The sequence below is a fragment of the Anarhichas minor genome, unplaced genomic scaffold (assembly GCF_050575085.1).
Source record: "Anarhichas minor isolate MPS153535 unplaced genomic scaffold, ASM5057508v1 ptg000003l, whole genome shotgun sequence".
In the NCBI taxonomy this organism is placed as follows: Eukaryota; Metazoa; Chordata; class Actinopteri; order Perciformes; family Anarhichadidae; genus Anarhichas; species Anarhichas minor.
The window spans coordinates 16,674,718-16,690,758 of NW_027466449.1; the positions used below are offsets into that span (position 1 = coordinate 16,674,718).

At 40.1% G+C, this 16,041-nt stretch overlaps 1 protein-coding gene across 1 annotated transcript; it reads left to right on the plus strand.

The window, feature by feature from the left end:
* The first annotated feature begins 7,502 nt into the window (after positions 1-7,502).
* On the plus strand, positions 7,503-8,688 carry trh (thyrotropin-releasing hormone). Its single transcript, XM_076092199.1, has 2 exons — positions 7,503-7,692; positions 8,075-8,688. The coding sequence occupies exons 1-2, from the start codon at positions 7,503-7,505 to the stop codon at positions 8,686-8,688; spliced, it is 804 nt and encodes a 267-aa protein (XP_075948314.1).
* The last annotated feature ends 7,353 nt before the right edge of the window (positions 8,689-16,041 follow it).

Sequence of the window (16,041 nt, forward strand, 5' to 3'; positions counted from 1 at the left end):
TCTGCCATTTGAGCCGGTCGTGAGACTGAAAGATCAGTTCAATCTAGCAGGATTACGGCCGGTCCCAGACACTACCTGACTGTGATGGAGGGCTGCGAAGACGAGGGAGGGCAGACACGGAGGGAGAGAGAGGGAGCGTGATGATAAGTGAGTTGTAGCATGTGGTAGTAGTGCACTAATCACGGTCTCCGGCTGAAGAAACACACAGGCGCCTCACAGGTTATTGAGAGATAATGGGATTCTCAGGGCAACAGACACACAGCTAAAGATAGATGGAATTTGAAAATAAATTATGCAAAATAATCTCTCTCTCTTGCTGTGTGTGTGTCTATGTGTGAGTGTATATTGTGACTACAACTAACTGTTGTGAGTGATGAAAAATGAGGAAATAAGGCATTAGTCAATATCGGAACGGAAACAAACCCAGCTTTCAGAGTCTGAGTACTGATTTTAGATTCTTGGGCACAAAATAAAAATCACAATAGAAGAATTTTCTGATATCAAACGACACTCATGACCGCAACTTCTGGATTTGGCACTTTTGAGAAACGATTAAATGTGCATGTGAAGCCTAAATATGCAAAATATGAATATCCTACAACGAGAGGAGCTTCACTTGCAGCCTTTATAAAAAGATAGTTTTCCCACATTGTTGACATCATACCATGTGATTGCAGTGTTTGTTCTGTGCCAAACATGGGTTCACTTGATGCCACCCCCTCTGCACAGCCATTCTGTAGGTGCAGTGTGCAGGATTGTCCCCACTGTGATGGATCGAGGTCTGTTGACAGAGTTGTTTTTGTACAAACAGCTGCAGGGGCTTTCTGTAAAATCACCCACTGCGTGAGCCCTTTAAGGACCCATTTTGATGTTTACTTTCAGTATATTGCCGGGAATATTCACTCTCTGACGCAAATTGCGACTGTCCGTCATCCCTCATCCTTCATTTGAATTTCCCTGGATACCTATAAGCACAGCATGGTCTTAGCTTATCAACCAACAGCTCCAGTAGTAAGAAATGAATTCAAAACCGATCATGCACACAGAAGAAATATTTTATCTGGAAAGAATCACTCCTGAAAGGCTTTGAATTTCTGCACGATATTAACATTAACATGCAAGACCAAGCCAGCAAGCTGGCCACCAGTCTGTCTTCCTGACCTGTGACACACTCCCCCTCCACACACACACACACACACACACACACACACACACACACACACTTCCAGCCAGCCGTCTCCACCAGCGCACCCTGTAAACTGTCACTCAGTCCCCGCCCCGGTGACCCCTGTCAGGCCTGTGTCACTAGGGGACGGGGTTATCACGCCATCCATACGCACTCACTCCTCTATCTGTTTATTTATTTGTTTGTGTCGCCTCGTTTCCCGGTGTCTGCCCTCATCCTGTCCGTCTTCTGCTCTGCGACGTCCTGCACGCCCCTTCAGATGTCTTGTCTTTTAATCCGCCACCTCTGGCTGCTTTGCCCCCGAAGTGTCAATGAACAGAGAGGTGTTTGATTTCACCTGTCTGAAGATCCACTCTCCACTTTCATTGAGTTTCACAGCAACTTTGTGAGGACTTTGTGTCTTTTTTCTGAACTCATCTCTTTTTGTGCAACCAGAACATCCTTCATTCCGAGCACTGAAAGAAATACTGGATAATTATCAAGCAGTAAGTCATGAGAGGATGCGTCTCCGTGTGATTTCAGAGCTGCTAAGAGGCATTGTTCACAGTATAAACATCACTGTTATCACCACATAACTGTTCATTTAAACCAGCTGTAATACATATTTTAATGGGTCAGATGACTCTATGTGATGTGAAACTCTTTGTGACGAACCCACAGATAATTATCACGACTTCGCAGTTCCCCTCAGCTCTACAGCTCATTAATTTGGGTTTAAAATAAGTACTTTGATTGGTGTTTCTGACCCAGAGTCAACATTGTTTTGTTTAGACCAACATTATAATTACTATACGGCTGCTAGAGCTTTATCAACTGAATGTAAAAGATATGTAATGTGGCACTCGCTGAAACTACTGATTTTGTCGTTTTCTTCAGCAGCACAGTGTCCAGCCGGCAGCTGTTTTCAGAGAAGAAGCTCTTGAATTCCACAGTACACGACCTGCTAAGTTAGCAACTATAGCTGGTGAACATAGTGGAGCATTTAACAGCTAAAGAGACAGATATTTCCCACAGGAGTTGAGCCCAAAAACAGAGCTAAAAGGAGAGAAACACGACTCTAAATGAATGATAATAAGAGTTGGTGCAGGGACGACGTGTTTTTGTCCGCCAATCACCGACGTAGCATCCCACGTTACCACGTTTGACTTTGGATTATTGCACTTCAGTGAGTCACAAAAAATACACATCACAAACTAGATTCAGATCCCAGGTGATGAAATCCCAGTCAGCCTGACACTCAGTAACACCTGACTGAAATCCAAGATGAATGTGAATATCGTCTCTGTGTAACTGGAGATGATCAGAGTAATATATTGCAGATGTTTGTGAGAAGAAAGCATTTGGAGCAATTTGAGTATAATTTAACAAGAGTGCAATAAGGTCAATTCTCTGTCTTGTTTTTGCTGCTTCGTAGGAACCAGTTTCCACTCTGAGAGCAATAAAGTTTCAATAAAGCTCGTGTCTCCAGCTCATTGGTTGTGTGTGATGTGATGTTCATGGTGGTATTATACTGTTGTGGGGTGTTTTCTATTTGAAGGCATTTCCTCTCCACAGCTGCCTTTGACTTCTGTGTACTGAAGGAGGGAGGATTACACTGAAGGCGCCATTAAGCACCATTTCATGAGCGGCACACTGGGGAGACAGGCAACAGGATCGGGGTCTTGTATCGAAACAAGTTCCTGCTTGGTCTTTGTGTTACCTTGCTTCACTCTATCATTTTTGATAAAAACAGGTTCGGTTAACTCTGGGTTTTCAGAGCAGTTTGACGCGGTTGCTCAGTCAGCAATGTATTTTCGTCTGAAAAACATTTACTGTACTACAAGTCTAAATAGCTGTAACATGGAAGATATTTGACATGCATGGAGGTGTATTGTATTTGTTCTTTCGCTCTCTCGATGTAATTGCTCCTGCTTGTTCTGTCTGTATTGTCTTGTAAGCCCATGTGTGCTGGGCACCCTTTGGTGCATGGCGCTTTGACAAAATAAAATACTATTTCCTAATATGTTTTCATGGAAATAAACACAATAGATGACTATAACAAAGTTAAAGGATTACATTTACAATTGTTGACGGTTTACACTGACTTTGGGGTGGTTGAAATAATTTTTCGGGACGGTGGTGAAAAAAGTCTGGAGTGTTGCATACCAGCTGCTATAATAAAACAAAACAACGATCTGTATCGGCCGATATGGCTCATCGACAAACGGTAAATAAATCATGATCAGGGCTTCTCTAAAAGTTATATTTGCTCCCTATTTTTTCTGCTGATCTGACCCATGACTCAAACCGTGATGCGATGCGAACGGTGAGTTTTGAGATCCGTTGCATCCCCTGGTCAAAGTCTATCTTCATGAAACTGGCCCCTGATCCTCTGAGGTTAGCCTGCTCCGGAGCTGGTTAGCTGTGCAGCATCGGTTACCACGTTGATCTAACCTTGTTAAGAGAAAGCTTGCTTCACGACACTCGAAAACCCAAAGAAAGCTGCTCACGCACTAATCTTCAAAACCATGCATTTCAGAAACTTCTCTCACACATTGAAGAAGTTCACCAAGACTTTAAAAAAAGATATATAATTAAAACCAGCAAGAGTAAACAATGGACGGAGGCTAATGAGTCTCATTATTTTCTCCTCGCGCACAGGGTGTATACTTAACCTGTCCTCTTCCTCAGTACATGAGGTACATCATCCTGACCGGAATACTAATTGTTATGATTTCCCAGCTCTGAAGGACTCTGATAGCAAGCTTTTTCTTTGTGCAGGTTGAGTGAGAGTGAATCAAGAGATAGGAGGGCGTATGTTAATCACAGCCTCACAGCGATGTTGCTACACCTGCAGCGATCATTCCATCTGCTTTAGTTGTTCTATATCTACATATCTTATAGCTTCAGTATCAGGACGCCACTTTCACCGAACAGATTCAAAAGATTTCACTCAGCTGCATGCTGGACTTTTTAACTGCTTAAAATCAAACATTCATAGATTCTATAAGACAATCCTTTGAGCATGTCGTTACACACTTGGCCTAATAGGAAGGACGGGACAAAAGCAGAAGGATTCCAGATCAGATCAGATATGTCTCAATACTTCCTGTTTTTGTCTGAAGCAAAGCAGCGCAGAAACAAATCACAGCCAGACAGAGAGCGTCTTTGGCTCACAGGGAATTACTCGTCCTCCTTCACACAGGGTCACAGGGGTTATAATAATAACTTTATTTATACAGCACCTTTAAAAACAGAGTTCACAAAGAGCTTTGACAGACAAACCAAAGGAAAAGCAAAGAAATACAACAACAGAAAGCCAAACAGTTAGGTCCAACAAAAGCGATGCAAACTAAAAATGTTGACTTTGGATAAAAGCAACAATATATAGAAAAGATAGATTCAATGTTTGCCATGGGTCTTTGTTCTGACACACTGTCATTTTGAAGGAGACAGACAGATTTCCTGATCTTAATTTTACACAATATGCTAATTTGATTTTCCATTATAATGATAATCTGTTTTATTTTCTTCAGGTGACATTTCTTACATAACTAATAATGTTTTAAGAAGAACATTTTGCTACGATGGGGGTTTATTCTTGGGGTCCCCAGTGGGTCATCCTTGGATGTTAATAATGTTGGTAGAATGAGGATTAAGAGAACTTTACCAAAACATTCTTTATTTAAATAAATGTTTTACCTGCACTACAATGTTAATAATCTCAATATCTATCCAATTTCATTTTAATCTTAACATTAGAGAGAAATTGCTACGTTTCCTCACAAAGGAAAAAGGACACATCATATTAGAGCTAAAGATGAGCTACAGATGTTTGATACCATGCAATAAAAAGTCTGTCATAAAGCACACTGTACAGAATCATTTCCACCGTGGTATTTATGTTTTTGAATGGAGGCTCTGTAGGAGTCTAAAACCCGCTTGAAGTATTGGACATGACAGCTCAGTGAAAGCAAGTAATTACACGGTCCATTCAATTCACGCCGAGATTCACCACTGATTGAATGTGAGTATGTGTTGCACTTAGAGAGTAGAGTAGAAATACTCACAGTGAAATATTTGAAAGAAGAATTTATTCAGAAAATATTTTTAAAATTCAGAGTAGTTGGACTGCCGACTGAAGACAAGTAAAAATAAGACTATGTAGCACTTATGTAGACAACAATAAACAAACAAACAAAATGGTTGCCATAAATACAGTTAGTGTCAACTAGTAAATCGTATCTCTCATTTACGAGTTGACCAAGTATTTGAATAAAGTATTCTCTGCTTTGTACAATGTTTTATATTCCTGCACTTGTTTCAATCCCGCCTGAGCCGGTAACGTGACTGTTTATCGTTGCGATGGCAACACGTGTCGGCAAACCAGCTAACGTTAGCTTAGCTTGAATTCTGAATGCTGGCAACTCACAAAAAAACTGTTTTTTGACGTTACTCAACTGAAACGATTGTCACTGCTAATACTTAGCAGACCAAAGCTAGGGTGTTGTTGCATGTCATATGAGTGAGAACCATCATTTTTTTAAACACCTTTTTTGCACCTATAAATAATTGATATGGGTCTTACTACTACTACTTACTTAACATTACATTATATATAAAATATGAAATAGTGCAGTATATAAATGTTAAACATAGTGAACAGCAGATAACCACATATGCAGGAGTTCCTCCAGACAGTGGAGTGATTTGACTCTGCATAATGAACAAAAGATATAGTTTTGGTGAGATTTGGGTTGAGAAGTCTCGCAGTGCTCAACAACATAAAGTTTTTGAGGGCCAAATCTCCTAAAAAAATACTTATTTTCCAGACAGTTGCATCCACAGTTACAGTTGTCAACAGTTTAAATTGTAAGTAACCTGCCACCTGCAAAAAAGGGGTGTGGAACGAGTAGCCAACTCATGACATCATAACACTTCAGTAAATTCTCCAAATACCACTGACCTGATGTCCAGCTGAGGAGAACGCTGTGTGTTTTTACCATTCTCACATTTGAGAAGCAGAAACTATAAAATATTACAAAATGGTCAACTATCAAAACAGTTGTCATTTATGTTCTGATAATTGACTAATCCATCATCAAATCATCAGTTCTAATTGTAAATACAAAGTAAGTAACTCCAGCGGCCAGTTTGAGTACAAATGTTGATTTGTACTCAAACTGACACCAAAGATCACAACATTTTGGGGGTTTTGGCTGCTTTATAAACATACCAAGTCAAAATCTCTTTTGCTCACACTGTAAGACTTGTTAGATTCTCCTCTGACACATTCAGCTGTTGCATTATTTGTGCTCAAAGAAGCAGATGGATTCAGCTCTCACTTTTGACTCCTGTCACCTGAGGGTGTTTCTGAAGAGAATATGAATGCATCTCTCTGCAGCCCTTTCTGGAGACCTTCACTTACACGACTTATTTGGTCTGAGAAGAAAACATATTTTCATACTCAGTGTATTTAAAAAACCTAATTAAGTAAACAATATATTTATCCAACAAAATGAAAGATTTTCAACTTCAATAGAAAATGGATTAGAAAACTTAAAATTCACATTTTCTGAGAGTGAATTCATCTTATCCAGTCATCTACTAGTGCCTTCTGTTTATCTCACACTCGGGTTTGTTTTTTTCAAATCACATCGGCCCCTATAGGACGATCGTTCACCTCATCCAGTTGTGCACGACTTGGTGACATCAGCGGTGACAAGCGATCCTGAAAAATGACTCTCAGCGTCGGTGTGACGACAGTGACCGGAAAGTATAAATGCTGACACAGCAATGTTATCTGCTCATTCCTCCAGACTTGGTCCATACGGGTCGCCAACCGCTGCTGCAGAGGCTGAGAGCAACGATCATCTCTGTGCGCTCAACAGAGTCAGAGGGAGAGGAGAGCTTGGATACTTCAGGTGAGTCTAGCGCACTTCAGAACAAACCTTTAAGCTAAGTAAAGATGTCTGTCTTTAGTGTTAGTGGAGCTGCTTCATCACATCTGGGTAGTTCAAATGTATTTTTATTATAAGGCCTTCGCGTTATTCAAATTAATTTCAGAAGTTTTTAAACAGCTTGACGTTCAGTTTCCATCTTTTTTTTCTGTAAAACTGGTTTAAAAATGCTGCTGCGGTGAAATGATTCTCCCGTGCACATTTACTGGTTTAAGGATTTTATAAGAACCTTAACTGGTCAGAATGTATTGTGTCAGTCGTCAAGAAAATTGCCCTCAAGTGAACCAAGTTGCACTGAACAAATTGTTAATCTCTTATCTGATATATTCCCCATCGACCCTAATCTGTTTCTTCATCAGAGGACCAACTAAATTACCATGAAGTCGATATGTCTGCTCATCTTGGCTTTTCTCGTGGTCTGCAACTTCACTGTGTCTGGAGGACAGGGCATCCCCGCTGAGGACGAGACGGACGGGAGGACCATAGACGACATCATTCTACAGAGAGCAGAAAGTCTCCTGATACGGTCCATTCTCAAAAAGATACAAAACGAAGACGCCAGAAACGGTGCGTAAAATACGTGTGTTGGTGCAAAATGGTAACATAAAGTAGTTGACACTTTTTTTTGTTTCTCAGTCATAAAATGTAATTAGCCACTGCCATGACATTGATGAAAGGAATATTTGTCTCGTTTTTAAATTGAAAATATTTAAAGTGAAAACATGTTCTAGAGTTTTGGGCATGTTGGTGTTTCCAGTTAGACAATTATAAATAATATTTCAAAACATTTGTTTTAAAACATGAAAATGGAAAAGATGATAGAAGGGATATGGACGACCAACTACACTTGTTTGTGCGCAATTTACGCACGGCATACAAACTAGGGAAACGGGAATTTTTATACTTGGGGCTACTTGAAGTAATCTAAATAATGTTTTCCTTTCTCCAGAGGGATCTTCCTCTCAGACAGAATGGATGACAAAACGACAGCATCCCGGTAAGAGATACGGCGAGGGCTTGGAGAAGCGGCAGCATCCGGGGCGGAGAGAAGAAGACGGGGATGAACAGTACTTCGATGTTCAAAAGAGACAGCACCCGGGTAAACGCGAAGAAGAAATGCACTCGTTCATGGAGCTCCAGAAGAGGCAGCACCCGGGAAAGCGCTTCGCGTTGGGACGCGTTTCTGAAAACCCCGTGACGCTCCTGGGTGAACTTTCAAAACGACAGCACCCGGGGAAGCGCTACCTGGTGGTGCACAGCAAGCGCCAGCACCCAGGTAAGCGCGATGGGGACGACGATGGGGACTGGGATGCGGACGGAGAAGGAGACGACGACCTCGCTGAGTTGGAAAAGCGTCAACACCCCGGGAAACGGTTTTGGGATAACTCCAGTCAAGATTTGGGCACAAACAGTCCGTGTGACGTATTGGACCCTACGAGCTGCAGCAAGACCAGTTTGCTGCTCGACTTTTTAGACAACATTAACAAGAGTCATGGCGAGGAGAAGCGACAACACCCGGGTAAAAGGTTTGCACCCGAGGAGGACTTAGTGGAAGGAGAGTAGGTTAAACAGAAGTCCGGAGCGCGTGTACTGCTGTATTGTAAACAAATACATGTGTAAACGAAGTGACCACAATTAATTATTAAAAACGAAAAAATAATTTAAACCATTTAATCTGTTGTTCCACCGACAGTCACTGTATCATCGTCGCAAAAACGTGTATCTGCTGTTTGTTTTGTTTGGAGAGCTTGTGCGTAATTGTCCTCCAGACTGGTTATATCGCTGTAAATATGGGTTTCGCAAGAGTGCGTGCCCTATCTTGATTTGAATTAATTCAAATGATTTAGTATTTATTCCGTTGATTAGGCTACTTTATCAAGTCCAAGAATGAAAGCATTAGTCTACTGGCTTTTTGCGATGTTGCCTCTGTGAAGCGGCGCGCTCTTCAGTCCAGTATAGGTCCAGCTTGAAATATGATCAATGAAAGTGGCCAGCGTTTACAGCTTTGCAGAGGAAATCCCTTCATTGATTTGATTTGTGTTTCATTATTTTCTACTTATGTAAAATATAATGAATACCACCGCAAAATAAAATATGTCTGATTATTTTTCTATATTATTGCATGGATTAAGTTTATTTAAGCTAAATTATAAAACGCCTTTGCCTTAAAGTCAACCACCAATGTTTTTGTTGGACAATAAAACGCATTGGTAAAAATGTATGGTTTGCTTCAGTTGTGCACTATTAAAGTCTATTAAACTGTTTATCCAACCCAACAGGTCTAATTAGTGTGTAGTCCAACACAGCAGTCACTCTGCTTTAGCCTCATCAACAATGATTAAGTGCGATAGCAGACAGAGTGTGTCAGGTATCTCCTCTCCTCACGTTAATTGGGCTCATTCCATCCCAGCGGCTGCCCACAGGCCTGATCAATATGCAGATTAGTCATCAAGCACGTGAGTTAGAGATGGAGACTTCATGGTGGAGAAGCTCCACTGGGACGCACACACAACTTTCAACTCCAGTAGTAATATGCAGTGGATTTGACAAACCGTCAAGCAGGGAGGAAACAAATGCACATTGTCTGCACTGGATGAGACATTTCAGACGAATAAATATACTTATCTCATGCACAAAAATATTTGAGCCAACTTGAATTACCTCAAGGCGAGAAGGCGAGGCATATATATAAAATACATATGACATTTACATATAATTTAGCTGAAAGGTTTGTGGCTTTGGAGTTTCTTTGTCTAGGTCAAGCTGTATAAAGAGCACAAGCCTATTGATAATGTAACAGTGATACGCACACAACCCAACACACACACACACACACACACACACACACACACACACACACACACTACTCTGTCTTTAGTTTATGGTTTCCAACATTTTTGGTTTGTGAGCCCTACAAAGTGAAGCAGCGTCTACTGTCCTGTCACAATAACTACTTTTGTTGAACGGTATTGTCCCAGAAATATTATTGCAATTTTAAGACAATTTTATGTCATTGATATAATTATAATATAATAGCATAATTATGCAAGAACATCTTAATAACTTTTAATTCTTAAGAACATTTAGACATTGGATTGTACTGTGAAAAAAAAATCTGAAAATATCCAAGATAAATAAAACACACAAAAGTGCATATTAATAATCCTTAACAGGCAATATTAGTTTCTCAATGGTTAGGAATTTGTTAACAAAAGGTGCAAAGTATATCAACAGATTTTACAATACAAAAGCAAAAGTCAGAGAAAAAGATTTACATTAAACATAATTTTACACAGCAAAAAAATATATACTTTTTTCATTCTTATAGCTACATTCAATAGATTCATGTTCCTGACCCACAAGACTGAGAACGGCTGAGGCAGTCCAACCAATTATACTTTAATTTGCCCATGACTGACTAACTAGGGGGCCTCGGGGCATAAATGAGTTTTGGGCCCCCATTGACCTCGAGGCTTTAATACTACACGTGGCATCTTAATTGTGTTTTAGAGCCCCAGAAAGTGAACTGTAGGCTAAAATATAAAGTTTATAAAACTATAAACTATTGAGTTAGTCGAATCGAATGGTCTTATGGTCTCCACTCTACAACATGCCTCAAGGTGATAATGCAGAAACCCAAAGCTTTTATCATTCCACGTCACATATTCCTGAACAAATCAGCAATTAATGAAATTGTCCTGAACCAACTGACGCAAGGTGAACTTGATGAGGCACTATAGCCAACATAATAGGCCCCTTTTTCCAGAGCAGCCATGTTTATGTCTTAACAGCGTAAACACAGGTGCAATTAATTTAATTAATTATGGCCCTGTTCTATTTTGTGTGTCGCATCCATTCTAGTGAGCCAGCATGCTCAATACCAGGGCACTGACCCACCTAAATGGAACGGTGCCGTAATTAATGTTATTAATTACACCTGTGTGTGTTGTCCTGCAACGATCACGTGGATAAGGCTGCTGTGAAAGGGGCCTATTGTTTCAATGACACTGAGATCATTGAGTTCACTCGTGGGCCTAAACAGCAGACAGGAAGCAAGAGTACAAGAAGAAACACAGCTGTGTCTCAATTCAGGGGCTGCATCCTTCGAAGGCTGCATTCGTAGACCGGTTGCGTCACAGCGCGGCGACTAGGCTGTCCCAATTCGCATGTTTGCTGAAGACTCCTTCAAATGCAGCCGACGAATGCAGCCTTCAGACCCCAGATTTGGAGGACACATCTGATGTATCCTTCCAGCACATCCCGAGATGCATTGCGTGCCGGTGAAGATTTTATTTGTATCGAACATGGCAGCAAGTGATGCGGGAGCGAGTGAATCGACATCGTTCACTTTTAAATGTAAGTATTGGGTTTCAACTCACTCGAATGTCACTGATACTAATGTTAAAACAAAACAAGAGATCTTATAACATCACATGTGTGTTAAAATGATCCGTTAAATTACGTGACGTTCGTAACTGACAAGCTAACAAGCCGCGGCGGTAATAGCAGGTGGATAACCCGTCTACCTGAGCTCCTGTCATCCACCTGAGGTGGATAAATTCAATAACGTTAATACGGTTGAGATTATTTACACAGATAAACTGAACTTGAGTATTTTGCTGATTCTGTTCTTGTTTTGTTACAGAGAGCCAGGAGCTGAGTTGAGAACGATGGACAAACATTCAGCAACCATGGCTTGAATTAAGACATTAGTCCATTTGTAATATCTCCATTTGACCATCCTGTACTTAAGGTTAGAGTTACATTAGCTCTCATCCTGTACAAAGCCTTCACTAATAACACAACCAGTAGATCCTTCTCATGTGTTCATGTTGCTGTCACAGAGATGACAGTTGTGATGTCACCTTTTTCTTTTATTTATTTAAATTTAAATAAGACATCCATGTAAATGATTTCTATGTGACTATGTATATATTCTGCTGTGTAAAAATTGTCAATCTTCTAAATTTGCATCCCTGTGTGAACATTATTGATAAATGTTTCTCTTTTCATAATTTTCTAAATGTGATTTGGACAATTTTGGAGAAAATGTGCCTGCAGGGGTGGGGGCAACTTATTAAAAAAAATATAAAGTATATGCACATGTGTTACTCTAAGTTTAATAAACACGTTTTCTGACATTTGTTTTGCTGCTGTTAATATTAACTGTCTTCATTGATTTCCTCTGCCTTAGGATTGCTATATATGTACAGGTATATATATATACATGTGTATGTGTGAATGAAATAAAATAAAGTTATTGATAAATACATTGTTTTAATTGCAAGAACTATAACTGAAAATGTGTTATTTAACATAGTAACTGATTATTAATTTAGAAAAACAATATTATGAAAATAAACTATGAATTATTTTTTGAATATATGATTAAAAACACTAAACTAAAAACTTCAAAGTATATGAAAATATTTTAGTTTAATGTATTTATGTGTATATATTTATAATCCTGAGCAGGGATTATATATATACACACACACTATACATCTATATATACACTATCAATATATATACAGGTATATACACTATAAATATATTTTAAAATATATATAATCCTGTTGAGCAGGGATTCTAGGCGATGGGAGCAGCAAGAGGGGGACGGGAACAGCTGTTGACGCAAACAGGAAGTCCTCTGTGGCGTAGGCCGTCTCATTCCGTAGACCGCACGGTCTAGCCTACGCGGTCCTCAAAGGACGCGGCCCACGTAGACCGCGAAGGCTGGGTCCTCCGAAGGATGCAGACCCTGAATTGGGACATAGCTAGTGATATACTTACAAAGTGGTCTAGTGTTGTCATGAGGGCGTCAGCAGATGAGGAAACTACTTCCGGAATGGACCGGAGGGGAGTTTCTGATTGGGTTGATAATGACAGAAGTCAAAAAGTGAAATAAAACATAAAGGAAAGTGATATTATAATCGAGGAGAAAACATTAATGATACCTCGGAATAATAGACTAAGGAAGATATTATCTCTATTTATGGGGAATTCTCTGTAACCAGGTGAGGAAACGTTGTGAAGTGAGTCATGAATGTGGGAGAAAAGAAGTATGGAGGCGTTGGAGAGGCTCACAGCGCCCCCTACAGGTGAGGTGAGGTACAGAAGAAGAAAGTGGAGGGAAAAAAGAGCACAACCAATGGGATGTGCAGTCAGGTGATAAATTACAATGTAATTACAATCTAATTAAAGCTGCGAGCAGCGATGAATAAAAAAACTATACAAATTGTCAATATTTGTGTTTTTGAAATATGGAATGCACCCAGTAATATGTGTAAAATATGATATCTGCTCAAAATATATACATTTCCTGCACGTCCTCTCCGCCTGTCTCCATCTCTCAGCAGCGCTGGGGCTCTGGAGGAAGTGCCCGCAGGAGGCGGGTCTATGAAGCAGTTTAGCCCCAAATTGCGCATGCTCGTCAGAACTAGTCTCTACAGGCGAGCGTGAGCTCAAAAGACCCATTTGAGAGGAGAACTTTGGCGGAGAAACTACAGTGAAAGAGCTGATCCCAGATCAACCTGACCTCACAATCAGACAGCAGACTATGGGGAAAGGTAAGCAGTACATGCAAAGCTTCTCTACTAGCTGGTACACCTGACAGGTTTGGCTCGCTGGATGCAGTCATGTTAATAACTTATTGAGCTTGAGAACAGCCCCAAACAACAAGTGTGCATGCGTGAGGAGTGATTGGCAGATGTATTGGCAGATGTATGAGAGCAATTACAATTGACTTAAGGAGGTTTGACACAGTGACCTACTTTCAGGCCAATAGGAAACGGGATATGCTGGTTAAGTCCTCCCACATACTGTATATTAGATGCAGCACATGAACCTGTCCTTCAGAAGTCTCAGCTACAGCTTTCACTTCTTTCTCCGCTAATTAATTAATTACTAATTAATTAAGTCTCAGCCACAGCCATGAAGTCAGCTATTTTAACCGGTTTGCTTTTCGTCCTCCTTTGTGTCGACCACATGAGTTCAGCCAGCCAGGTGAGATATTCTTGCTCCACAAAAAAATATTCAAAAATGTGAGCCACAGTAAAATTCAATAGTTTTCTGTTTAGAAAGACAGAGAACCTTTAAGAAAACATTTTTGAATTGTTTTTTTCAACTGTGCCATGAGAACAATAATAATGTCTGACCTTTTATTTTCCATTCTTCAACGGTCAGTCCGTGGTGGCCACCCAGCTGATCCCCATAAATACTGCCCTGACTCCGATAATGATGAAGGGGCAGGTGGTCAACCCAGTGGGCATCCCGTTCGAGGAGTTGTCCCAAATCGTGGGAAAGCAAGTGAACAGGGCAGTGGCTAAGGACGAAACCCTCATGCCAAACATGGTGAAAACGTACCGCGGCAAAGTAGTTCTGAGGGTGCCAAGGAGTTTCTTCCCAACACCAAAAGAAGAAATGCCCCCTCTCACAATTAACCTTGTTTTTGTCACAAACCCAAGTCTGTCCGGATGTTAACTGAACATGTCAAAACCTGTGGAGACTATGTTGAGATTTGATGTTCTGAAAAGATAAAGCATATCAATAAAATGATGCCCATATTTCCTGCCTGAGGTTTTTCCTTGTCTTTGCTACATCGCTTTGCTGCTCGAATCGACTCACTCTGTGTATGCTACATTCACTTTGTACTCTCCTTCTCACGGTAGGTTTATTACTTTTAGACAAAAAATTAAGGTATCAAACACGCATTACTACTTTGCAGTTAAATATTTAACATTTATTCCAAGACGAAAACAAGCAGTAAATAACACTTTGACAAACACGTCAGGACATCTTATTTTTGCCACCCTCACAGGCAATTCAGTATAATATAATAATATATATATATCATATAATAATATTCAGTATAATATAAAACACACACGTATATATAATTTAATATAATATAATAGAACATGTTTATTTATTGAGATGCCCCTATGGACCTTGTTATAATGAGGTAAAGATCAGGAGAAGTAAACATGAAGTGTAATTATGAATACTGGTGTTAAATTAAGCTATGAAGAGTTTTCACTGTTAATTTACCATCTCAATTAAATGTTGATGCCTCCATGACCAAGTTAAGCAGATGAGACTGAGGACAACTATGTAGAAGAAAAGATGTTCACTTTGCTGAATATGGCTAGCTTGACAGAGTTATCCATGGATATATACATATACTGTATATATATATATATATTACAGAAACACCTTCATTGCAAGAGTGCGGATTTAGTTAATATTAAAAGCAGCAGTTCACTATCTGGGGTTGACTTGGGAGACAATCTGCAGACGAAATCAAGAACCACCATGTGATTAATACTTTTAATGGCGGAGACACTGATGTGATGTGTGAACAAGACACTTCGTTGAAACATTATTTGCATTTTTGTAATACTGTGCTACATGCCTTTTAATGGCAATAAAGGGAGGAGGGGGATGATGGGAGGAACCTGTTGAAGAAGACTGATAGAGCACAAACGGTGAAGGTCAGGAGTATGTTGTGGTATATGTCAGTCGAGATGGCACATTGATGTAAATGCAGAAGTGGTATAAAGCTCTCTAGAGGAAAGACAGTTGGTTTGTCTGATATGTGATAATTTAGTTGCATACAAGAGAGATGTTGACAGTGAAACTGGGAGGACTGCCTCAATAGCAGAAGTGTGGAGTGTGATTAAGAGGATGAGCGGGAACAGAAGAAGTCTTTAGAGTCTGAAGCAGAAGTAGTGAGTCGGCTGAAGACAGGGATATCCAAAATGATGGTGAAAGCATTTGATAGCAACATAGTTCAGCATGTCTGACTGAAGAAGGAAGCAGGGGAGAATTAACACAGAGAGAGAGAGAGAGAGCACCCAGCATTGGATGTAGACCAGGGCTCCTTATCCCGAATCAAGCTGCACTTGACAGGCGGAC